A 27,877-nucleotide genomic window follows, 5' to 3' on the forward strand; every position below is an offset into this window, starting at 1 on the left:
GATGCATCGGATCGTAAACTCTAAGGATCTCTTGTTCATCCTCATCTTCCATCACTGCCTCCGCTGTCTCACAATCAACGAACCACCACTTTAGGTCTTTGAGCACATCCTTGGGCATAAGCTTCATCGGTACTTCTTTAAGGCACCGGATTGGTTTATACTTCATAACCATCCAAGGCTTTCCATCAGCTCTCAAACCTCTATCCTTGTCTTCAACAAGTTTCCCTTTCTGTGGTTTGAGCAGCTCAAACTTCTTTTCCTTTATGCTCTCTTTCCATACGATTTTCCCTATGACTCTAGCCATATTATCGTCACTTCGATTGATCAATCCCAATCTGGCTAAGTCTTTAACCTCGCACTCAGGCAGTGTGTTTAACGATCTCAACATTCTTCTGAGGTATTGAACTCCAACATATCGTTTAATCACGAAGAGCCGCAACTGCTCATCATAAATCCAGCATATAATCCCTTTCTTTGCTTCAGCATAGCCCTTAATGTTGTAACTCTTTTTGAACATGGTAGGGACTGCCGGTTTCTTTGTTTTGACGAACCATTGAGCATATCCTTCCTTCCACCTCGGCTGCTCTTCCCATTCAGTATCTTCAACTTCCGTCTGATCACCCATATCGGCCTTCTCAACCTCTGGAATGTCATGTTCGACGTTTTCCTCTACTATCTCTCCTTCCTCAATCTCATTCTCAATCTCAATCTGCTCACCGATCTTCTCAATCACATCACTCGGCAGCACATCTTCATCAAACAACACATCGTCACTGAACATATCATCGTCAAGTTCTTTCAACGCATCAATCACGTCATCATCAACCAACACCACATCATCACAACCAGAACCACCAGCCGCGTCGGCAGACTCCCCCTCAGCTGTGGAAGTACCAAGAGCTTGAGAAGTTCTTGGCAGCTCACCACCTGCATCTTTCGATGCATTGGGATCATCGTCTCGGTCATTTCTTCTTTTCGTCCTTAGCTCGTCGCCCTTACAGCTCATCTCCCCCTGAGATGCCAAGAACTCCTTCAAGGCATCGATAATTTTCCCATGCTCAACCAGGAGGGATGACTGTAGTTGATTTGCTTCTACTAGGCGTTGAATAGTCTTCGATTGCTCTACCACGATCCGCTCTAGTGAAGCTATTCTCTCTGAGTCTCACATAGGCGTAGGCGAGACATCAGAAGCAGGCGTAACCGCAGGTGGTACCATACCTGATAACCCTGCAGTAGTGACGACCGTTGACTCTACAAATCGTGCAGCTACCACCGACTGAGTAAGCGTTGGAGGTGGTAGAGACACAATCTCCGGAATCGACGTCTGGATGGTAGTGGTGGATGGAATGCCAGCCGATGATGTAGCCACCACGGGAACATCCGCAGCGCTTGTACTTGTAACCTGTACAGAAGTAGGAACAATAGACATACCAGACAGTGAGGCCGGAGCAAAACGTACCATCCTTGAAGTCTCTCCAGCTCCCATACCTGCACCTGTCCTTTCCCGTCTTGAACGTCGTATCAGCTTATGTATATCTTCTTCCTCTTCTGACTCATCATCATCCTCCGTTCTCTTTCTCTTCCCAAACGTTCTCTCTCGAGACACCATCAACCGTCTCCCCTCATTCATGATCTCATCTAAATCTGAGTCAGCCATCGACGTAGCTGCTCTAGTAACACTCACACCCGAACCCTGTGCAGCAGAGACCTGCACCTCTTCATGTGTATCAACTTGATCCATATCGAAATAACCTTGACCTCCAAAGACAGCATCAAGATCTATATCCTCTGCAGCCGACACAACAGGCACAGCAGATGCAGCTTGAGTTGCTCTTGCCTGTTGCGGTTGAGGATCTCTGAACTTGTCCCCACCAGCAGGAACATACTCTGGGTTGATTAAAAACCCAAACAGTGGAGTATGCCTTGGACGAAATTCAGGGTTGCTCCTCGCACTCGAAGTGCGGCATTGAGCAAAGATACGTTTGCTCACAGATTCCACGTATCTGATCGGGCGTCTCTGAGGTAGATTCGGAGCCACATGGTTCAATATCATCTGGATGAAACGTGGATACATAATGAACCGCTCCCGAGCCATCGCCCTTCTCTGTCTGTCAATCTCGTAAAAGACCATCTGACTAAAACTATAGCGTTTATTGTAAGTCAGTGCAGTCATTGCGGACTGCATGGTCGCACCCATACCGTCAGTGCCCGCCTTCCTTCCTGACATGCAAACTATCATGACGTGCATAAGGAAGCGCCACTGACCAAGTAGAAAACCCTTCCGTCTCTGTGAATCGCCTAATGGACCAGAATAGCCCATTCGGAGAAACGCTCCATCACGAAACGGAGCCACAAACTCAGTTGGGTCGTCCCTCGTCTCTTTTCCAAACCGTAACGCCACCCGAATCTGTTCAGAATTGAACTGAACCTGTTGATTGTTCACAGTCGCTCGCATGACCGGGGGCTCAACACGACAATCGTATTCTACCGTCTGCCAAAAGTCTTCGATATTTGGTAAGGATATCGGCAGAGTGTTCGTGATAGCATGAAAAATCCTCGAGCGTATGAGGAAAGAAATAATCTCGCGGTAATCCTCAACGCCGCTCGCTTCCGGGTCAAGGGTGATGTACATATTGTGACCCGGGAAAAATTGACGTTGGTTATCACCATCGTCTCCTCCTGCACCTCCAGCACCAGCTACTGCAGCCATATCTGCAACAAACGAACCAAGTTAGATAAACGTTAATGAATAACACAAGTTCGCTGGTTACCATGAGCGAAGTTGTGATAAACTCTGTATAGGCGAAGTTAAAGATGAGGCGAAGTTGGGAACAACTTCGCTTCAGCTTTAAGTTCGTCTAATTAATATTAAGTAAAAATGACCTAGGCGAAGTTAATGTTAACTTCGCCTCATCACAACATCGCCTCAGGCGAATTTAAGTTTCAGGCGAACTTAAGCTTCAGGCGAAGTTACGGATAACTTCGCCTCAGGCGAACTTAAGCTTCTGGCGAAGTTACGGATAACTTCGCCTAAACCATAACTTCGCCTGAATCTGAAACGGCGACTGTTCGAATGATTCAAGCTTGAAGATCTGAGGTTTTATGGGTATTTTGACTATTTAGGACTTTTAAACTCAAGCTTTTAACAATAGGTTGACGATCAGTTTGTACATGCCCACGTGAAAACGAGTTTTGAAATCGGGTTTAATGGTCGGTCGTCCGAGGTTATTACCCGGTTGTCGAAACAACCTTAGATTAAACAAAGAACATATAACATCAGATAAAAGAACCCAAACAACCTTTAGATCGGTTTGAAATCGAAGAACAAGTGAACAAGTATGGATTTGTAATAATAAGTTCGCTGTGTAAAATCGGTGGATATAAGTTCGCTGAATAATGAACAGTTTGACTCTAAGTATTCTTTATATAGGGGATCTGTTATACAGGCGAAGTTACGGATAACTTCGCCTAGGCGAAGTTATCCACAACTTCGCCTGTTCAACAACATCGCCTATATATTTACAAAATTTAACCTTATAAGTTTAACAATTTTCCAATTAAGTTATAAAACTTTCCTTTAAGAAATAAATGACATGATCAATTCCAAGTAACCAGTTAAAAAATCATAAAACTATCTAAGTACAAAAACTTAAAAAATTTAAAGTATAAGGGATCAAATTTCAGTCTAGTTAGGGATTACCACGTTTTTAGAAAAGATCCAAACAGGAATCATACTAATTACGTGACTGTCACATAGATCCGTGTTTAGCTGTATTATGACATATAGAGACAGGTTGTAAGCAGGTATAACTTAAAGTGGTTTTTATCGTTTCTGTGATACAAGTTAGGTTCGATTAAGACTCAAAATTTAAGTGGGCAACAACTCAGAGATTTTGATGCCTCCTATCTATCCTCAAAGCGTATTTGGCTTTCCCCAAGTCACCCCGAATTGACCTCGACCCATAGTGTCTGATTAAATTGTAAGTATTCTTGATCTGCTTCCCGTTCTTCTCTCTTACTCAATGATTGTGAAGTCTTGATATTGTCATCTCTAATATGTTTCAATAACTCCAAATATATATATATATATATATATATATATATATATATATATATATTTTACGAACTAACATAGACTTCAAAATAGAAATTAACTGCAAGTCCCGAATCTGGATCACTGCAGTATCTTGAGACGCTATCTTCACGGGAATCAGAACACACATGGGCTCGTGTATGACTGGGTAATCGCTTTTCTGCCTATCATTCGGAAAGATATATATGAAGACATGCAAAACTCTTAAGGAGTTTCCACGTAAAATCAAGTAAATTTAGTTTGTATCACGTCTACTTTTACGCACCATAAAAAGTTACCTTGACATACAATGACTGTCCTAAAGCCTTTTAAGTCTAATAACTTCACTAGTTTAGCACACATAATTAGTGTATCTATCATTTTCCAAGGTTGGATCAATTTTCTGTTAAACATAGCTAACGAACTTCTTACGAAGTAACAGACTTGAAAAATAATTTCATTTCCCAATTCTTTCAAAATTTTAACATTAATCGCCCCGACCAAAACAAAGTCTTCAGGTAAACGGCTATCCCGAAGATACAATGGATCAGCAGGACCGACCACATAACAGTATGTGTCCTTCTAAATAAGTATGATTTACTAATTTTAAGCGAAAGAATGAAAAACGCATCATAAACCGCCCCGGTCACTATCAGTAATCTGGTTAATGGCTATCCTCAAAATCTACAAGTAGAAAATGAGGACCAAAACATATCCGAAGACAAGTCCTTCAAACTAATGTAACCAACATATTTTTAAGCGATTAGTGACGTTTTTTTTTTTTTTTTTAAATATCACAAGAAAAGCATGGTTACTCGGGATTGATCATCCCATTCAGTTCAATAAGGTTTTGAAATCTGGATTTGTCAAACGCTTTAGTATATAAATCAGCGAAATTATCAAGCGTATCCACCTTTTCAAGCACAATCAATTTCTTCTCAGCACAATCCCGTATAAAATGATGACGTATGTCAATATGTTTAGTTTTACTATGTTTCACGGGATTGTTAGTTACTGAGATAGCAGCTGTGTTATCAATGCAAATAGGAGTAAGTAAGAAATTCAGACCATAGTCGCGCAACTGTTGTTGAATCCAAAGAACCTGAGAGCAGCAGTTGGATGCTGCCATGTATTCTGCCTCACAGGTTGAAATTGCGACTGAAGTCTGCTTCTTGCATTGCCACGACACCAATCTGCCACCAAGAAACTGACATCCTCCAGTTGTTGACGTCCGACTCTGATTGCACCCTCCATAATCAGAATCTGTGTAAGCGACTAGCTCCAAGTCTCCTCCTCTCGGGTACCACAACCCCAGCTTCGGGTTGCCCTTGAGATACCGCAGTATCCTCTTTGCACCTTTCAAATGAGATTCTTTTGGATTTGCCTGAAAACATGCACAAAGACAAACAGCAAACATTATATCAGGCCTAGATGCAGTTAAGTACATTAAAGAACCTATTATTGCTTGATATTGAGTTGGGTCCACATCTGCATCACCGTCTACTTCAGCACCCAATTTGTGATTGACGCAGATTGGAGTATCATATGGAGAACTGTCCTCCATCTTGAAGCGCTTGAGCACATCATGAACATACTTCGTCTGATGAATGAACATCCCGTCCTTCTTCTGATCAACCTGCAATCCTAGAAAGAAAGTTAGTTCACCCATAGCGCTCATTTCAAACATTTTCTTCATGACGGCTTCAAACTCCTGACACATGGAGACTTTTGACGCAGCAAATATAATGTCATCCACGTAGACTTGTACCAGCAGGAAGTCGCTTCCATCTCTTTTGAAGAACAACGTGCTATCAATTTTCCCTCTTTCAAAACCATTCTCGAGCAAGTAATCCGATAAAGTTGAATACCAGGCACGAGGTGCCTGATGTAATCCATACAACGCCTTGCTCAACCTGTACACGTGATCTGGAAAGTCTGGGTCAGGAAAACCCGGAGGTTGCTCAACATACACAACCTCATCAACTTTTCCATTCAAAAACACACTCTTCACATCTAGCTGAAACACATTCATCTTTTCATAAGCAGCAAACGCTAAAAACAATCTTATAGCTTCCAACCTGGCGACAGGAGCGAACACTTCGTTATAATCAATCCCCTCTTGTTGATTAAAACCTTTAACGACTAGCCTCGCCTTGTTTCTTATAATAATCCCCTTATCATCTCTCTTGCACAAACACCCATTTTGTGCCTATCGCATGCACATTCTTTGGTTTCTCAACCAAAGTCCAAACTTCCATCTTCTCGAATTGAGCCAACTCTTCTTGCATGGCTTCGACCCACGAGCTGTCCTTTAAAGCCATTTGATAATTCTTCGGTTCAATCTGGCTTATAAAGCAGGTGTACAAGCATTCATTGATTATTCCTGTCTCCTTAATGCTTGTATAAACACAGGTTTGTTCATTCAAGCTACTTCTCGTTTGTACACCTGAGGACACATCACCAATCACATTATCCAAAGGGTGATCTTTATGAATTCTCGTGGTCGGAACAGAACCGACATGCAAATTATCTTCCAAATTAGAAGAGATCTCGTCAATGGTTGTTTCATGCTGAGAGTGAAAAGAATTGATAAATTCTTCTTCAGCTGAGGCAGCAGGGGTACCGATAGTGTTTGATGAGGAAGGTTGACATTTATCAATCAGCTGTCTTTGCAATAGATTTTCTTCCTCATCGAGTATCATCTTCGTCGCAACTCTTTCTTCTTCTTCAGAAATTTCCAAATCCGGTATGTTAAACGACTTAAAAAGCTTAACATAGTCGAAAAGCTCAGCAGGTCCATTGCTTGGTTTTGGCGGTTGGAAACTTGTGATGTCGGTGTTACACACCACCTCCACCTTGCAAGTCGAAGTATTGAAGACACGTCTGTTGGGAGTACCAACAACATAACCGACTAATATTCCTTCATCGGCTACTTCGCCAAATTTAGAATTTGTCTTCAAGATCGAACAAGGGGACCCGAATGGTTCAAGACCACTCAAGTTGGGCTTCCTTCCATGCATAAGCTCGTAACACGTTTTACCAAGTCTCTTAACGGTTAACACTCTATTCAGAACATAGCAGGCTGTAGCAACTGCTTCAGCCCAGAACATCACAGGAGGTTCGAATCTGCCAGCATAGTTCTGGCTCCTTCAATTAAAGTTCGGTTCTTCCTTTCAGCCACTCCATTCTGTTGCGGAGTATACGGAGCGCTGTATTGGTGTTCAATTCCTTTCTGAAGACAGAAGATCTCCATTTCAAAATTCTTGAACTCCGTTTCATTGTCACTCCTGATGAACTTCACTGTTTTACCCATGACGTTCTCGACTTTGGTAATCAAATTCTTCACCATTTGAGCCGTCTCATCTTTCGATTTCAGAAAATATACCCACGAATATCGCGAGTAGTCATCAGTGATCACCAAGCAGTAAGAAGTACCTCCTAGACTTTTTACATTCACGGGACCGAAGAGATCCATGTGAAGCAGTTCTAGAGTACTGGCAATAGAGTTGACCTTCTTGGTGAGATGGGATTTCTTGTGTTGCTTTCCCTTCTTGCATGCAATACATTTGTCTTCAAAGTTAAAACTTTTCAAGGGAACGCCCATCACAAGTCCATTCCTGACAATGTGGTTCATCTTCAGAAGATGAATGTGCCCCATCCTCCTGTGCCACAGTTCGGATTCCGATTCGCTTGCTTTCGTCATTAAACATGATTCTTCCGTGGCCATTTCAGTAGACCTCATATCCATTACATAAGTATTTGTATCACGAGGAGCTTTCATCACTATCCACTCGTCTGGTATCTGAAAACCAGGCTTCAACACGATCGCCTCATTCTTCGTGAAATGAACAGTGTACTCCTTATCACAAATCTGCGACACACTCAGCAGATTGTGCTTCAACTCTTCTACAAAGTTCACATTCTCAAGAGTCATTTTTCCATTTGACACCGTTCCTCTTCCAGTAATTCTTCCTCCACTTTCACCGGCAAAGCTAACTCTCGCTCCTTGAACAGGTTTTAAGTCGTGCAACAAGTATTTGTTACCCGTCATGTGCCGGGAACAGCCGCTATCTACAATCCAAAGACTGTGGGCAGCCCTGTTCAACTGTTCCTGCACAATAAAGCAAAGGATTAGAATCTAGGGACCCAAGACCAATTGGTCTTGGATCTATACATCCCGTACTTCTGCTTTCCAAAGTTAGCATCTGGATAATTCCTGTCAGTCCTATTAGGAAATCTCCTTGGAAATTGAGTGTGAGGCCTTCCAAACCTATGTATATTGAAAGTATTATATCTTGTGGTTTGGTTATTAGTATTGTTAAACTGAGGTTTGTTTCTGTGAAAACCTGAATTAGTTACATTTCGGAACTTTGAAGGGTTTTCATTTTTAGCAGTATTAAAATTCCCATTAGGCTTATGCTCAGTTTTAATAGGCCTCACACCTCTGAATTTCGGCGTCAGAGGGCAATCTGCAACAAGATGTCCTAACTTATTACACCTAAAACAACACCTATGCTCCATTTTCTTTTCAAAGGTTGTTTTGGATGTCGAGGCTGTGTTACCGGCCGTTCGTCTCACATAAGGTGGGACGTACGGGTTGAGTGGAGTACTCTTTTTATAAGTTTTATCTTTTTCTCCACCAGTGGGTAACACTACCTTCTCTTTTGTCTTACCCGATTCGGACAACTTATCCGAATCTGATGAGACTGGACTCGTAACAGAAATTTTCACACTTGAAACAGGCGAACTCGTTTCGCCACTACTAACACTTGGTTCTTTACTCGTAACCTTGATTGGAACTGTCTGAGGAACTTCAAAATCAACAGATTTCTGAACACTAGGGTTAAAAGTGTAATTGTGGTTATAATGTGGTGGAACCTCGTGATAACCAATTCCTCCCCTCTTCGCAGAGGAATCTTGACCACTAACAAGGTGATCAAGAATAGCTGAGGAATTTCTGAACTGCTCAAGTTTTCGGTTCAGTTCCACCACTTTCACCTGGTGGTCAGCAATCTGCTTTTCTCGTTCAGCAATCAGTTTAGTCTTTTCTTCTAAAACCTCATAACTTAGATCAATTACTTCAATTTTTTCAGCAAGTTTTGTTTTTAAGCTTTTAACATCTTTTTCACACGCTTTTATTTTAACTTTGAAACTGTTTTCTCTTGCTTTCATAAAGTGATGATCTTCTTTAAGAGTTTTAAATTCAGCATCTAAACGAACATACTGATCAGTTATGGTAGTAAGTTGCTCAGACAAATTATCACATTTAGTACAAATAAGTTTAGAAGTTACCTCGGAGAGTTGGTCCTTGTTATCTGCCATGAAAGCTTTTTCCTTACCAGTAGCTTTCTCTTCTCCGGTAATCTTCTCACGTTCTTCATTCTCAACCTTAGCCATATTTGCCTGCTCACTAGTTTCATTCGAATGCAGGTTCCAGTTGTATTCACCTGCTTCTCTGGACATCATGGCATTGACTTCTTTACTACTCCCAGTGTGCTGTGCAGACCGGTCTAGACCACGTTCAACTCGCTCGTTTCTGCACTCTTTGGCAAAGTGCCCGTTTTGTTGACAGTTATAGCACCTCACCTTAGACTTGTCGAACCCTGGCCTGCCACCAACAAACTTTCTCCCCGTCTTTCTCATAAACTTCTTCACTCTCCTCACTATCATGGCCATCTGCCATTGTAAATCCATTTCCTCCAGATCATCAGCATCGATCTGGTCATAATCTTCATCCAGCATCGCTGGATCAACAACCTTTCCTTGAATATAGTTTTCATATGAAGCAATAAACGAAGCATAGAGGCCAAACTGCTCTTCAGCAGATTTGACGCTCATTGGCATCTTAGAGTAATTATTGCTTGAGGAACTTGAAGATCCACTACTCTTGCTTGCTGTCTGTTGAGTACCACTTGATCCACCCGCAACAAAGCAAACATCCCCATTTGAGTTTACTGACACATGCCCCTCCTGTGAAGACTTGGCACCCGACTCGCCCTTCGAGTAGTAGGCGGCAGAATCAGTCTTTGAACTTGAATTGGAGTTTACTTTAGCACCGTACATGCCTGGATCTTGAACCTGATCCATAGATGTTTCTTTTCTTACCATATTAAGCTCAAAAGTTCTGAGCTTGTTAACAGTGGTTTCAAGATCATAAGTAGGAAAGTCCTTGTCTTCCCTCATCAGCACAGTATACATCTCCCATTTTGGTGGGAGGGCATCGAGAAACTTTTCCACAATCTCTTCTTCTCGGTAGGAAATGGAGTAGTTACTCAATTCAGTCATTAGATGATAATATCGAGTGATAATATCATCAAGAGATTCGTTCTTCAAGTACTTAAAGACTGAAAATTGAGTTTTGAGCAACTTTATCTTTGACGCCCGAATACCTACATTCCCTTCAAATCTGTTCTCAAGAGCTTCCCAAAGCTCTCTAGCTGATGTATACTTTCTGAACGTATGGAGGATCTCCTGTGGAAGAGCCATTGTGATTGCAGCATGAGCCTTGCTTTCGGCTTCATACATCTTTTTCTCCTCCTCTTCCATTTTACTGTATTTCTTAATTTGGTCTCGACCCTCATACTCCATGACTGGTGGAATATATCCATCTTGGATGCATACCCACATTTTCGCATCCTGGTACTTAACGTATTGTATGAACCGATCCTTCCACGCGACAAAATCGGTTCCCTTCAGCAACCTTGGGGCCTTTGTAGCTGACCCCGCTTCAACTTCCATCTTTACAAGCTCCGAAATGTTGATCGACGACATTCTTCTTGAAGACTAAGAAACCCGAAAAATTCTGAGTAGGCGAAGTTAAAAAATTTCCTCTGAACAGTACTGTAGGCGAAGTTAAGGATAACTTCGCTTAAGTAATAACTTCGCTGGATCATTCTTAAATTCGCGTGACTGGGCGAAGTTGAGAATAACTTCGCTTAGGGTAAGCGAACTTAGAAAGTAGGCGAACTTGAAGAAAAATTCGCTGAGCTAGGCGAACTTGATGAGAACTTCGCTGAGTTAGGCGAAGTTGAGGAGGTAGGCGAAGTTGTAAATAACTTCGCTTCTCCTTATATCTTCGTCGAAACCCTACGTATCATGACGGCAACTTCGCCTGATGAACAGCAACTTCGCCTGACGAACTCAAACTTTCTGCAGATCTGAAAATCGGATTTTAACGAGGTTTTTGACGGTTTAAAGGCTTGAACACACTGGTAGGAGGCTAGAATGAGCAAAAACACCAAAAACTCATCTCGTGAATAGTCGAAATGGGACGAATTCTACACCCGCGTGAATATCCCGAACCACACAATCGAGCAAATGCTCTGATACCAATTGTAGGTTCCCTGGACGGATCACACGAGATATCCCGATATACACAGGTGCGGAATCCCTGTGTAGATCGTTACGGACGTAGAACACAAACACACGAACACACGAATACGATACAAACAAACTCACGTTATATTAATAACTCAACACGTGATACTTACAGACTCTCGACCTCACGTCACTTGACTCACTGAATTACACGAACTCCAACTACTTAAACAGTAATCCGTAACCTATATAAATACACGACAACTTCGCCTCAGGCGAAGTTGTCCATAACTTCGCTTGTTCAACAAGTTCGCCTAGGCGAACTTGTTAACAACTTCGCTTGGTTAACAAGTTCGCCTAAGCAAACTTGTCAACAACTTCGCTTTATACAAACAGATACATAAACAATATTACAGACTCGATTACAGACACTAGACATATGAACTACTGACATTTATGCACCAACATCAACCCATTCAAGAATTGTCCCATTCAACAGAAGCAATCCGTCGAATACTCGTAGCCAACATTGTCAGGATAAAATCCCTCAGAAAAAAGTAAACGGACAGACACTTGTATCCCACATAGTCAGGTTTCAATCTTGAACAAATCAGTCCACAAACGAAGAATAATAGCAGTCTCGAACTCAGTCAAACGTAGCTTTGCAATCACGTATTACCACCCGAATTGCAGTAATTTTTCAAGAAATCCTTGCAAACGTAGGAAGATACCAGTCGAATAAACTCCTTGAAAGTTTTATCTCCCCCTTTTCTTGACAAATTCGGCAAGGTTTTGAACAAATCTACTAAAATCTTCAATAAGCACGCCTTCAACTTAATCGGTTACTCCCCCTCGGCCCCTCGATATGCGTGAAAAGTCGGCCGAAAAATATATCAACAAACTTTTCAAGAATAGTGTCCCGCATATTTGAAATATCCCTCGAAAAATTTTGTTTAAAAAAATTTTCCGAAAATCCTCTTTTTTTTTACTCCTCATACGTTACATTGTTCACATTCGCTATAACAATATATAACAAATGGCCCCTTGTCCTTATTCGTTACCCTTGAACGAATGAGTCACATTCATTATAAGTAACCAACCTTCCACATTCGTTAAATCTTGAACGAATAGGAATACATTCGTTAACGCACATTCGTTATGAAACTGATGGATGTTAGAAAAAAATAACGAATGAGTATTGATAACGAATGAGTCCATCTCCGTAACGAATAAGCACATAACGAATGAATCTCACATTCATTAAACCCTTTAACGAATGAGCTAATTTGTTAAAAATCCGTTAACAAATGAGTTTAAATTAACGAATGATCTGTTAGTCCGTTACTGTAGCCCCCGAAAAAATGTGTTTCACTGGAAAATTCAGTTACAGTCGCCAGAAAAACGGTTATCATCATCGGAAAATTCAAATCTTCATCACATCTTCAAATCATCATCCCAGATCTTCAACGAAAACTCGAAAATACATTACAAACTTGATGAAATCATCAACTTCATCACAAATTCACATAAACCATGTCAATTTTAATCTGCAACGTTAGAGCTTCATCCATGGTCAGCAATGGTGGATCCAACAATTAACCATAATTAACCATCTAAACTGTATAGGAAGCTTCATATTTCCATAATGCACACTATTCAAGCTTCAATTTCATCAATTATCCATGAAATCATTCCTAAATCCGAACAAACGGTTTGTGAACATGAAGAACAACGAACATGAATCACGAGCAACCGCCGGCTCTGATACCAGTTGTGAAAACGTTTTAGGAACGTTTACGAGCAAGGAATCTAAGTCGCAATATCGATACAGAGTTCGTGTTGAATACGTTAAAGGAATACTTTATTGATCAATACATTACATGAAGATACATTATGGTGGTCTAGAGAGAATCCGGCAGCATAACGTTATAAGGATAAATATGGCATGGATCTCTATGCTAATTACTATGGAGGGCCTATTTATAGGTATGTCCCATTCGTTAGAACTGTAGTAACGAATGAGGCCGCTCATTCGTTAACTGTACTAATGAATGAGGTCTTTCCATAGCCCATTTGCTAAACACCCTTAGCGAATGGATATACCTCAACAAATGAGCCAACGTTCGTTACACTGTAGTAATGAATGGGCTCTTACATTAACGTATGAGTCTATTCTTTAGAAAATGAACCTCATTCGCTAAACATGCTTAGAGAATGAGCCTTTATACATTAAATGTAAAGACTAAACTACCCCTAGCTTATTCGAATAGCTGCTGACACCAAATCTGTGCACTAACAGATGATACTAAACATATCTGACTATTGGCAGCCTTAACACACATGAAAACCTTATTGAACTATGAAGAGCACAAGCACAATCACCAGATCTATGATTAGCCTCTAAAAATTTGATGGAATCTGCTTAAATTGGTTCAGTGATGCTTGAAATTGTCTTAGGATCCATAATCTATCATCCGATCAACTATTCAAGCAAATGCTGTGAATCGATCTAGATTCATCCACTATTCTTTGTGTATACCACACAAAACCTCAAAAACCTTTATAAAAGCCCAAAAAAAACTTATCAAAATCCATAAAATGAACCTTTAAATGAGGCGGTGAATCCGGATCTATGAACTCGAGACAAACTTCAAGCACTTTATTTCCAACATCTTCAAACTTTATTTTCAAAACCTCAACGGGTCTTCAAGAAATTAACGTGTCGGTTCGGGTAATAGCGGAAATAGAACCCGAATATCAAGAACAAAGTTGAATCAGTTGATTCAAACCCCCTCCGATACCAATTGTAGGTCCCGAAACCAGATCCGACAACGAACGGCTTTGTTTTGATAAGCGTGCCAGACGGGTGCGGTAAATCAAACGACCAAACATAAATAATATAAAGATAAAATAAAGGAACTCTCTCGTTGTCGGTTAAAGATTTGATATATTAATAAACAAACTGACCCACCCAAGGTGAGCTCCCCTTTGGGTGGATGACTTACACCATGAAAAACACACATAGACATAAAAGCATATGGCAATTTATAGCAAAACATAAGTATTCTAGAAGCCTTTTTCCCCATTGAAGCTAAGCGCGTGCACCGAAACTCTCGTCTCATATCCGGATTTCTCGCCACTTTATTTTCTTGATCATAATATATTTAATGGGTTTCATCCTTTTGATATCATAAGTCATATTTTTGGCCTTACAATCACCCCCTTGACTTGTGATATCAACTTTGTCAAACTGTGTCTCGCATTTTTCACAAACCACCCGATAAACCGAAGCCTATTCATTTCAATTCACCCTCTCAATGTATGACCCACCTAATGCATTCATGAAGAAATTCCCGCTTCTTTATCCATTCTCTCGGATCTTAAGCAATATAGGTTGAGAAGATCTCGAATATCTACAAATTGATTTCGAATTACCGAATTCCGCGGTCAAATAACAAAGCTTATTAATTCGTTCGAAATTCACCTTTCGGACCCAACTTCTTGAACGGCTTCAAATTAACAAGCTTTGAACACGGTTGCACAATGACGAAAACTCGATCACTTTTGACTTTCTTCAGTTTGGTCAATCCGAACACATAATTGTTTCTCAGCCTAAAGACATCATGCAAACATGTGGCTTGGTTCAATATTTCTTGTAATTGATTTATCTTTGTTGAGCAGGCCCAAATAAAAATTTAATCTTTCTAGCCCATAAAGTTTTCAACAGCCCAAAACAAAAGCCTTGTTCACATGATATTACAGCCTAACTTCAATTTGCAAACTCAAATAATAAATAAGCTGGACCTGGTGTAGCCCAATTAGAGCACCAGTCCATTAACCAGCCCATGTGGAAAAGTCACATAATGGCCTAGCCGCCATGCACACTGTCACTGCCCACCGAGGTTTCGAGTCACACCCCACCGGAAAACTACTCCGGCCATCATCATTGCCGCCCCAGATCCAACTTCACCAAGTCCTATCCCTCTTATTCATCATTTTTGTTTAACATTTGCCGGCGGCCAGTCTCCATTCAAAACCCCATGGATTCCAGCCATTTTTTCAAACCAGAAAGCTGCAACAATCGCCGCGGAAAAAATTGTATTCCGGCTATCACTCTTCAAATGCCATCATCATCTTTTGAAGCCACTTTCAGACCGACGAAGTCTGGCTACCTTCTGCCGGAATAACTTGTTTTTACTATCCATCCTCCATTACGATCACCACCTCAGATGCCGTCTTCCTAACAAACCACCAGAATAACCACTTCCGTCACCTATTACGGTGGACGGCCTCATCACCGTCGCCGGCCACATCCATTCTTCAAGACCAAGAGCCTTCTTGACGACACCTTGTAACCCAACAAGCACCGACTTCATACGGTTGTTTCCAGTCACAACAACCGCCATCATGTAACCCACAGGAAAAATGAGCCGGATCTTCGACCTACCAGAAAACAGACCTCCTACAACAATCAGAGATAACCGGCACTCATGTCGGAGTTTGATGTACATCTTCAACCTCTAGAATCGTTGCCGGAAGGACCGTAGGATCGCCGGATTTTCAGCGTATGGCGGAACGGTTCCTGAAACGCCTGGATCTGGCACGTGTAGATCCCGAACACCCAGATCTACAAGGAGAAGCTTCAAACACGCTTATTTCCCACTTTATTTCCAACATCTTCAAACTTTATTTTCAAAACTTCGGGTCTTCAAGAAATTAACGTCTCGGTTCGGGTAATAGCAGAAATAGAGCCCGAATATCAAGAACAAAGTTGAATCAGTTAATTCAAACCCGCTCTGATACCAATTGTAGGTCCCGAAACCGGATCCGGCAAACGAACGAATTTGTTCTTGATAAACTTTTGAGACGGATGCGGTAAATCAAACGACCGAACAAATAATATAAAGAAAATATAATAATGAACGATCTCGTTATCGGTTGCAAAAGATTATAATATTAAATGAATCGACCCCACCCAAGGTGAGTTCCCCTTGGATGGGTGATTTACACCTTACAAACACGCACATAAAACTAACAATATAAGTCCCTATTTATAGCGAAAACATATTCGTTCTAGAAGTTTTCTTCCCGTTGAAGCTAAACGCGTGCCCGAAGCCCTCGTTTCATGTCCGAACTTCTCGCCGACATTAATTATTATCTTAACCAAGAATAAATAATGGGTTTTGTAATTTGACATCGCAAGTCATAAATATTGGCCTTACAAAAAATATAACTTGGGTAGATTATAGTCCGTATCTTTTAATGGTTTATCAAACCCGATTTGGCTAGACCTTAAAACCCCTAATGAACCGAACATGAACACAAGCTTTTTATCTAAAACGTATCTTGAAATATGACCTGGAACTAGACTAGATCTTGAACGTTTCTTGCTTCTTGGATGTTATAAGATACAAACGAGTCGGATTCGTATTGTAGATCTTGAACTCGAGGTTATGGATGAGCGTGCGTGTGTGTGTGTGTGTGTTTTAGTGTGTTTGACAAATATGGAATGCATGAGATCTAGGTTTAAGGAGCTTATATATGCTATGCTCATGGATCTCAAGCCTATTACCACCCTTAAGTCCATGTTTTATGTCCAAGCCTACTAACCAACTTATTATTATTTAACGTAAATAAATAATAACGCATAATTAAATAATAAAATTCTTTTTTTTTTTGTTATTGTATAATGTACATCACTATATTTGTAAAGGTTATCCGTGAATGAAAATTATGATTTTACTCATCATCTTCTATGATCAATCACAAGAGCCGTCTCTTGGGTAAGCTAAATAAGGCAACGGCTTTAGGCCTCCAGTTTTATAGGCCTCCATTTGAAAGAGCGGATATGTATTTTGGGATTTTGAAAGTAGATTTATTTTAGAATTAGTAAGTGATGGGCGATAAGCTAAGGAGGAATGCCTCATATCCATTATCCCTATATATCATCCATCTTTCATACTTCTTGGATACTCTCTATTAACACACATCATGAAGATAATATCAAATCAGATACACAAGATCAAGACAATATTAATTCAAATATTTTGAATTAATATCTATGCTTATATTATGCCTAATATCAATTGCATATTATTAGCATTCATTTATATTTAATGTGATTGTAACTTGTTGCTTGATTTTAGTCATTGTACATATTATATATTGTCTCTTTCAAAGTAATAAAATCATCTTTTCCATTTATCCTTTTCTATAATGGTATCTCAGCCTACGATCTAAACCATCGTTTCCCCACTTCAAAAGCTTTTGCTACTCCATCCCTTTATCAAGCACCTACATTTTGTTTTCTCAAATCACCTTCTTTTACCTACTATCAATTAATTTCATTCACTATGTCAAACATTAACGACATTCTCACCACCCCACAACATAAAAACCCACCACCCAATAGTAGTCGTCCCTTTCTTGGTAAATGCCAATGGTGTCACACTAAAGGCCACACCCATACCAATTGTTCGGTGTTCAAGAAACTAATGCCACACGTCACTGTTCCTTCTTTCATCCGCCACCCCCCAACCAAAACCATACCACAAGCCAACATGCTAACCATGCAAAATAATCCTATGCAAAACAATATCAAATGGCTAATGGATAGTGGCGCCACCCACCATGTAACCAATGACCTCAACGTCTTGGCTAATCATACTCCCTATGATGGAACCGAAGAAATCGTAATTGGTGATGGTTCATCTCTTAAAATTACTCACATTGGTTCACTTGTCGTACATACAAAAACCACCACTCTTATACTTAACAATGTTCTTTGTGTACCTACCATGTCCAGAAATATTATCTCCATATCTCGTTTATGTTATGATAATTATATTCTAATCCAATTTTTTCAAAGTGCTTTTCTTATCAAGGATCCAAATTCGAATACCCTCCTCCTTAAAGGACAAGCTAGTCATGGAATTTACGAACTTTGTTCTATTTCCAATCAACCTCCGTCTACTTTCACCATCCAAAAGACTACCTCCAAGTTTTGGCACCATAGACTCGGCCACCCAAATACTCAAATTCAAAAACTTTTGTCTTCCTTTGTTCCTTGTATTTCGCATTCGAATAAACATTGTAACTCTTGTCACATAAACAAGAGTCATAAGCTACCATTTCATAAATCTACCTTAATTTCCAATACTCCCTTACAATTAATATTGTCTTGATCTTGTGTATCTGATTTGATATTATCTTCATGATGTGTGTTAATACTCTCTAATGCTATAAGTATAAAAAAAGGTCTTAAAATTTTATATAGCTTTAGGCCTCCTACTAAGTTGAGCCGGCGCCATGATCATACCCACCCCACTCCACCATCACTAAACTCGCAAGAATGACCATGAATTTATTTTTATGTTCATCTTTTGCTTAATGTTTCTGATCTATTCACATGTAAAAAAGAAGTTAATTCATCCTTCTAGGTAATAAACATCAATGTCGCTGTTGCAACACAGCGGTTATAAAAACTATTTGTATATAAATACTAGCACATGGATATGTCACAAAAATATATATGAACAATATCCGATTCTTGATGAAAAAAGAAAAATACTAAATGAGTTTATAAACCGCTAAAACCGATTAACCATCAGTTTTGGTTTTCTTTTTCCTGAAACGTACCAAGTGGTTGACCTAGGCATTTCATCAAAATCAACCGCACCAAACGGTAAACTCATATAAAGCATTAATAATGACTAGCGTTACATTCTTATAACTTACGGATTGTGGATCTTATTAACACCATTACTAGATTACTAATTAACTAAGGACTTGAAATCATGATTCCATATACCATTTAGGATTCAGTGATCTTCCCCATCCAATTTGGTGGCAACATTCCGGTTTGTTCATGAACCGTGCTAAACAAAGGCGGTAACATCTTGTACACCCCGGCCACTTCCTCCATAGCACCGCTCTGATTCTCACCACTGCCTGCACCGGTCCAAATACTAATCTTCGGCTGCAGCCCCTTTACCGCCTCTCCATTAATCTTGGCGATTTCTTGATACATTCCGCCATTGATCATTAGATAATCTCTTAAAGCCCCATAGTTACCTCCCAATGCACCCAAAAGTGTCCTTAAGTAGGTCCCTTGGGCTTGTGCAAGGGCAACCAGACCTTCAGCTTCCTTTTGTTTTGCATATAGTTCACCATCTGCTACTTGTTGCCTAGAGTAGAATGTCGCATCTGCCATCGCCTTTTGAGCATCTGCTTCTTTTTCTTTCTCATACAAAATTGCTTCTGCAGCCTTTTGGTTCTTGTAAAGCAACCAATTCGCCTCTTGTACCTTTGATTATATCCAATTTATGATTATAAATTAAACAGGTTTAGACACACCATTTCAAACGTGAAACGGCCGTCCCAGTAGTATTGTTGGGACGGTCGTTTTAACAAAAAAAAAAGTTCAAAGTTAGCTAGCTCACCAACAATTATCAAATTGTGACCACTTATGGTTATGACAACAATAATTTTCAAGTTTTTTTCTTTTTGGTCAAAACGGTTTCTAAGTGTTTTATGGACGGCCATTTCATGAAGTGAAATCAAATAGGGGTGATGCGGCTATAGCATGAACCATTCAAAAAGTACATGTGTCATGTGTGAATAAAATGTTGTTACCTTGGTTTCATACTCAACGCTAGCTTTGCTCAAGAACTCGGACTTGAGTTTCTCGGTCTGAGTGAAAGCGTTCATGATTTCAACCTCCTTTTGCAGCTCCGCCTCCCTGAGGGCCACCGCCTTGGTCGCCTCCACCTCTGCCACCTGTGAATCCCTGGCCCACTTGGCCTTCTTCACCGCCAGCTCAGCATCTGCTTCAGCCAACTCAGCCTCCCTCTCATTCTCAAACACCTTAACCTCCGTCCTCACCTTTATCTCTTCCTTCTTCCCCTCTCCTTGCCTCCGTGTCGATACGATCTTTGTTTCTGCGTCAATCTTAGCAGCGTTCTGCAGTGTTTGTCCATCTCGCAGCTCCGCTCCGATTTCACCCTATATCACAAAATTCAAAAATCTAGCCAATGTAAGTATAAGCGTATATAATAATGGGGTGTGCACGGTTTGGTTTGGGTCTGTTTAGGCTAACTAAACCAAAAACCAAAACTTCGGGTTTTGAATTTTTGAAAACTTTCCGTTTTCAGTTGTTGGATGGATTCGGTTCGGTTATGAAAATTTTGGACCTCAAAATTTTTTTTGCCCAAAATCAAGAATTTGGGCGTAAATCATCTCATTAGTTAATAACTAGTGGATTATATATATACATAAACATATAAATTACATACTTATTAAAGTTCTATAAATTACTTAACATACATAAAAGTATAAAATGAAAATCTATAAATTTGGTTCGGTTCGGTTTTTTTATATACAAAACTAAAACCGAACAGTAAGTTTTTACAAGACATAAAACCAAACCATCAGTTCTTGTTTTGGTTCGATATATTCAGTCTATTTAGTTTCATGGTCGTTTTTTGGGTTTCATGCACACCCTTATATTATATCAAATTTTAAAGATATAATTTTTACCTTCATCTTGGCTTCAGAGACATCAATTTTAGCCTGATTTGCCGCTTCCATTTGTGTTTTCTGGCCTAAATACGAGAAATACTCATGTCCGGGAACATCCACCAACTGTTTAACGTTTGCATTATAGATCCACAACCCGAACTGATTTGAGTTCCAGCTGAACTTTCCCGAACACCTCCTGCTTAAACGCTTTGGTTCCTCGAAAGATCTCCTCCATAGTCATCGAGGCAGCGAGTACTCGTGTCTCGCCCTCGATGATCCCCTTGACGAGCTCATTCATGTGGTTGGATTCCTTATCATGAGGGGAGATGAGTTTGGCGTATTTGTGGAGGCTGTCATTGTCGTCAGCGCGTGGACCGATGGTGAACACCGCTGGGAGGATGAAGGGGAGTTTCTCGGCACTCATGGCCATGACTTCGAACGTGTAATTGACTGGGGAGATGTCGAACACCGAGTAGGATTGGCCGGGAAGTACCCATGCTTTCTTCTCTATCTTGATGTCTTCGATCCCGAAGCCGGTGATGACTAGGTACTCGGAGGCACTGGCTACCCGATACATTATTATTGTATTGGCCGGAAATGAGAAAGGAGAATAACAAGGGACAGGATGCGTAATATGTGGTACTTGGGTTGAAGGGGTTTTTGTGAGTACGTAAGAAACGCATGCAATATATTATATATGTACAGAGAGATGAGATTTAACGGGTAAGTGGGTGATTGTGAAAAAACTGAATGTTATTTTTAGACCAAAGGAAATACTAGATGAAAGCCACGTAAATGTTGAGGGCCGGGGTTTCATAACATGTGTAATTCGCAATGTTGTATACAATAAAGCAATCACAGTGTTTTACGTAATCAACTTAAGTTGTAGAAAAACAAAGATGCAATTGGGCAATTACATGAAGAAGATGCACAAAGCTGTATGTCATCCATTAGTTGAACATTGAATGTTATTACTTATTAGACCATCACATTGATAGAGCCCTTCCTTTAAGCCCTTCCCACCCATATAAAGTGTTGGTCAAATGAGGTGTCATATGACACCTTATTTGCCAACACTTTTCCTCATTCTCTTGCAACAAGCATCTAACATATAAGTCCCCCATCTTGCTGATATATGATAGCGTGTATGTACTAGCTTATATATTTAGCATAGCGGATATGCTTAGTTAGCGCATAAGTAGCAGATATGTTTAGTTATAATTAACGCATAAGTCTTGTTTGTCCATAAATACTTGCTTGTAATCACTTTTAGAACTTGAACTAGAAGCATGATTTGAATTTTACACATTTCCCTTCACAAAACACCCTTTTCTTTTCCTTTTTTAAGCTCTTATCTTCCACTCTCCCTCATCTCTCTCTCGTCCATGTCATTAGAGATAGTCTTAGTTGATTAAATCGAAGAGTCTGCTACATTGATTAAATAATAGAAGCGGCAAAAAGAATCTTGGGCTCATAGAATTGTGACACATGACGCAACCAATTATTTATTATGTATGAATTTTATAATAATAATAATATTAATAATAATAATCTCATAATAATAACAGTAATTAAAATATTTAGTTGGTTTTATAATAATGCTTTTACATACAAATAATAGTTATCATTATTATATTTCGTTATTATCATATTTTATTATTACTATTATAAGTAATTAATAATATTTATTTGAATTGAATAATTGAAAAATAGTTTGGGTTGGATGTGATAAAAGGTACATTCATTTCAATGGAGTTGAGTTGGGATGAAAAACATAATGTGACCCTTGTTAAGAAGAATAGAGCTGTATAAATAAAAATGATAGGTGAGATGTACCCCGATCACCTTTAGGGTGGCGGAAACACCGCCCCGCCTCCTGTGGTACCAAGAAAAATGAAGCCATAAAGGGGAATACACGCCTGATGTCATGCCGAACAAAGAAGAAAATTTTCCAACGGGAAGGATGACCGGGATGAAGATTGGATTTGGGTCAGGATGGAGGAACACCACCCCACGCATGCAAGTACCGAAGAAATTAAAATCTCAAGTTGCTAGCAAAGCCGAGCCAACTTGAACCCCTTTTAATCTGCATAGCAGACGCAAAGATAAGCCAAAGATTAGATTTTGGACTGGCAAAAACGGTAGCAGAGAGGGCACTGATGGGGTGCGGTGAAGCAAGTTACGGTGGTGCACAAAATGTTAGCGCGTACAACCAAATACCGTGAATAACATCATTTATCAGAACATTAAAACCAAGAAAATGTAATTTTCATTATAGCTTGAATCTCTAATCCAACCACCCTCTTAAACTGTAATACCTTCAAGGTAATGACTTAAAATAAGCTTTTCATATAAGAGTGTTCATATGCTAGACCTGAAAATAGTTACAATGTCAAACTCTTTAACCGATCGCAACTGTATCGAGACATATGAAATACAAATATTTTTTTGGGGACTCCCTTCAAAATATTTTGAAAATTGGCAGACTTCTTATGCATGATCACAAGGTTTAAGGTCCCCAGTTTGGGATGTTCTCTGAGGCTTCATTCACCATTTTCACAAGTGTCACCTGCCAAATTTTGTAAATTAGTTTGACCTTAAAAGTCAAACAATGGTGCAAGTGATAGAACAAAAGCTTACCACACTTTCAGGGACACCAGGTGGAGGAAGTGGAAGGTTTTTAGGCGGGTAGACGTTATCAAACGATCTTTTGTCAAATCTCCACTCGCCAATTGTCCCATACGTTAACTTTCCCTGTAAATAGTTCAACGCAATAACAGATTTTTTGTAATATTTGTTTTATGAAATGGCGTTTTGGTTATATTTTATCCTAAACAGGTCGAATATCTCCCATCAGGAATGTATACAAACCGATTGAACACAAACATGGCATGTTCATGTTCGTTCTTTTAACTCTAATCGAACGAATTTGTTGTTCATGTCCGTTTGATAAGAAAATGAACATTTCATGTTAATTCATGTTCGTTCAAAAATACAAACAAAAGTTAACAGACAAACATACATGAACAGACATATATCGACTTGTAATTCAAAGTTCAAATTAAAGATACAAAAAACCTAACATAAATAAAAATTATCTATTTATATTTAAATGAACATAAACGAGCGGATATTAACGAGCATTCACAAATGGAAATGAACGAACGAAACATGTGTTCATATTCGTTCACTTAATTAAATGAACAAAAGTCTTTGTTCATGTTCGTTCATTTATTAAATAAACCAATGTAAATAAACTCCTTGCTGCAAAGTTCCCTGAATATTGGGTTCGTTTACAGGCCTATCACCCAAAATATTTAAAATACAAATAATCGTTTTAACGCTATATTTAATTGGAAAAAAATTAATCATTATTATAATAATCTAGTTTCTGTAATATTAAATCTTTTCCGGTTGGGATATAAACTTTTTTTTAACTTTTAATATATGAAGAGAAGTTGGTTGCAGAAGTATGGTACCTGCATATCATAGTCACATCCATATGTGTAGTGAATTATGTACTTGTTGCCAATTTCTGTGTCCCATGGAGGCTATTAATTATAACAAAAAATGTTATTATATTAGTAAATATTATTACATTTTGTTCGGAAATAAAAACCCAAAAAGAATAAAACCTGAAGCATGAAATCCTTGCGTAAAATGTTACCAACATCATGCAATGCCGATGAAACAGCATAAGCATACCTGCATATGAAGTATGAACTCAATAACTTGTATTTTCTTAAAAAGTTAAGTAATTAAACATCCATTTAAAAAAAGTCTAAATTCTTACATCTCAAGGACCCAACCGAAAGCCTTATCAGTTTCAGGGTCTTTTTTCATTGCCAATGACACGTTCATCCATGTGGGGGCTATTTTTTTAAGCGATTCCTAAATCCAGAAATATAAAAGATCATAAAATTTTAAAAGAACCCAAAATGTGAGTATTGTTTTCATGTAAGGGAGTGAATTTCCGACACAACACGAACCTAATACAAAATTTGCAAACTTGGGTTCGCTACAAAAAGGTACTGGACAGTTTCAGGTCGAACCGCTTAGCTAAGCGGGTCTTATTCCTGTCAACCCGGCAGGTTCACGGGGTGACCCGTTTAACCATTATATTTATTATTTATTTTTTAAATATGTTTTAAAGTTATCTTGTGTCAAATTTAAAACTAAAAGTTAAATTGGCATAGATTTTATAATAAAGATGTAATTGTTTTATATAAATTTGTATTTTTTGTTATAAAAACGTAAATTTAAAGTATCAATATGTGTAAAAATAAGAAACTTTTGGTTCAAACTAGTCATGTCAACTGGCGAATATGTATTTCGTGTTAGGGTTCGTGCGTCTAACATGAGTTTTGGATTCGAGTTGTGTTCAGGTTGAACCCGCAAACACGACCCGCTTAGCACCCCTGAATTTTTATGTGCATAATTATATTTACCTTCCCAACAATAACGGGTGAATTTCCAATAGGGTCAATATTGGTAATCGGGCCCTTACTTTCTCGGAAATACTTTCTAAGAACCTTCTCATATTTTTTAGGTTCGATGTAAAAGAACGGGAATGCGGCTCCAAGGCCATCTCGGGACAAATTTGGTATCGGTTTTACAATAATATGATCAGGCTCGGACATTAATATATAGCTGCATACAAAATAAGAACAAGGCATTTATAAATTATAAATATATATATATATATAGGGTTAGTATCATTTCATGACTCCAAAAAAGTTAAGAACTTATAGGAACCCATAACAACCAAACATTTTTTTAATTCTTTTCATATATTAACATTGTTTGAGACTAGTTTTATCATATTTTATATAAAAAAATTTAATTACATATATAAATCACAAGTTTACATATGTGTAAAATTTATGTAAAAACAGATTTACATATATGTAAATAAAAATTTAGATATGTGTAAAAACTAATTTTCATAATTGTAATCGTAAATATAGATATAAAAAGTGATAAAACTAAAATCAAATAACATTAACATTCAAAAATTTTTATAAAAAACGTTAGTTATTAAGAGTTCCTTCAATTTCTTAAATAATTTAAGAGTTCTGTAATGATACTCATCCTATATATATGAATGAAAAAATGAATCTATTAATGTTTGTACATACTCTTCTTTAATGTCTGCTTTTTGAAGCCATTGCACAAATGCCCATGGTCTATTTAGGACTATGTAACCCTGAAAAATACAAGAAAATAATAGTTGAAAATTAAATATATTAATGAAAATAATCATCAAAATTTCTATACTCAACGAATTTGGTTCATTAAATAAGTCAGTTAGTCCAATAAAATCAAAACATTTGCATTTTGAAATTAGAATTGTGGATCTCCATCTATCTAAACACTATCATACACACAATTCCTCTAAACGATATTTTGACTTTGAAAGTCAGCACTATGATACCTTTATAATCCAAAGTGGTAACAAAGCAAAAGTTTTTACACCCAAAAACACTTTCTTGCAATATATTTTACATCCTCTGTTCAACTCACAAATCAATATTTCCCCTAAACATAGCATTGTTGTCAATTTTAAAAAGTCATGTTTTGCCTACATGACGCTAAAAGTCAAAATTAGACTCTATAGTACCTTTATGATCTGAAATAACAATAACACGCTTAGTGTTTACATCCAAAAACTCTTTCTAGAAATACATTTACATCATCTATTCCAATCACACATCATTTTTTCCCCTTAATCGAACACTCTTGTCAATTTTAAGGTCAAATTCCACCAAAATGGCATTAAAAGTCAAAATCAGACTCTATAATACCTTTATCATCGGAAACGGCATTAACACATTTAGTTTTTACATCCAAAAACTATCTCTTGCAACATATCTTACATCACCTATTCAAATCAAACATCATTTTTCCCCTTAACCTAACATTCTTGTCATTTTTAAAGGTCAAAACTTGCCTAAATAACATCAAAAGTCAAAATTGGACTCTAATACCTTTATCATCCAAAATGACAATAACCAAAAACTCTTTCTTGCAATATATCAAACATCATGTATTCAACTCACACATCAAATTTCCCCTAATCCTAACATTCTTACCAATTTCAAATATCAAAATCTTCCTAAATAACATCAAAAGTCAAAACTAAACCCAAACAACAATTATAAACAAAACCAAAACAATTCCAAAAACCATACCCGATCTGTGCCCGCGGGCAACGGCTGCGCCACGAAAGTCGGGATCTCATCCATAAACTTATCGGGTTTACCCGAATGCAAGATCCTAGTAAACCCACCCATCTCACACTCAACCCCACCTCTCTTCTTCATCTCCTTGAACCAATAATACATCACCCTCGTCTGCCACGTATTATAAACCGAATCAGACGCAGTAACCGCAGTATGAAACAGCCTCTTCTTGCTGGTCAAGGTTGACTTCCTGTCACCAGGCATCTTAATAATGGGGTCAAAAGATAGGACCCCAGATGATCCCGGGAGTTCTTGCTTGAGTGGAGCATTGGCGGAGATGATAATATTGTATGTGATCAGAGCGACTGAGAATGTTATGATTAATGTGAAGAAGAAATTGCCACAACCCATGTTGCAAAATGGAAGGGTTTTTACATTTGGGGATTAGGGTTATCGGGGAGTTGAAGATGAAGAACAACAAAAGTCGTATATGTATGTATATATATTGGTAATCCATGGTGTGCGAGAGTAGTTGAAGAATATAAAACTGGTTGTCCGACCAAACTATAGGTAAGATTCTTGTTTAAGCTTTGACTAGCTATTTTTGAGTTATAAAATCTAGGGTCGTGTGATATGTCGTCTAATGTAATATATCTTTTAGCTTCAGACTTTTTTTTTTTATGGATTATTTTGTAATTTTTAAAAAATTAATGTGTTAAGTGTAGACTTATCAGGTAGAAAATATATGTTAAGAAAAGTGATCCTCATACCTATGGTATTGAAAAAA

General features: G+C 38.6%; 1 protein-coding gene and 1 pseudogene across 1 annotated transcript; both read right to left on the reverse strand.

Annotated features, from left to right (window-relative positions):
* Positions 1-19,202: 19,202 nt before the first annotated feature.
* Positions 19,203-21,485, reverse strand: LOC143624962 (flotillin-like protein 4; annotated as a pseudogene).
* Positions 21,486-23,372: 1,887 nt separating this feature from the next.
* LOC143624978 (hydroxyproline O-arabinosyltransferase 1-like) lies at positions 23,373-27,574 on the reverse strand. The gene is made up of 8 exons (XM_077095461.1): positions 27,100-27,574; positions 26,047-26,114; positions 25,357-25,558; positions 24,702-24,799; positions 24,544-24,613; positions 24,388-24,459; positions 23,549-23,662; positions 23,373-23,477 (listed from the first exon to the last, which is right to left on the reverse strand). Exons 1-8 carry the CDS (start codon positions 27,499-27,501, stop codon positions 23,418-23,420), a joined length of 1,086 nt encoding a protein of 361 aa, XP_076951576.1. The 5' UTR covers positions 27,502-27,574; the 3' UTR covers positions 23,373-23,417.
* Between the last annotated feature and the right edge of the window lie 303 nt (positions 27,575-27,877).

The sequence above is a fragment of the Bidens hawaiensis genome, unplaced genomic scaffold, assembly GCF_021521415.1.
Source record: "Bidens hawaiensis isolate Kalapana, Puna unplaced genomic scaffold, B.hawaiensis_p1.1 tig00004003_1, whole genome shotgun sequence".
In the NCBI taxonomy this organism is placed as follows: domain Eukaryota; kingdom Viridiplantae; phylum Streptophyta; class Magnoliopsida; order Asterales; family Asteraceae; genus Bidens; species Bidens hawaiensis.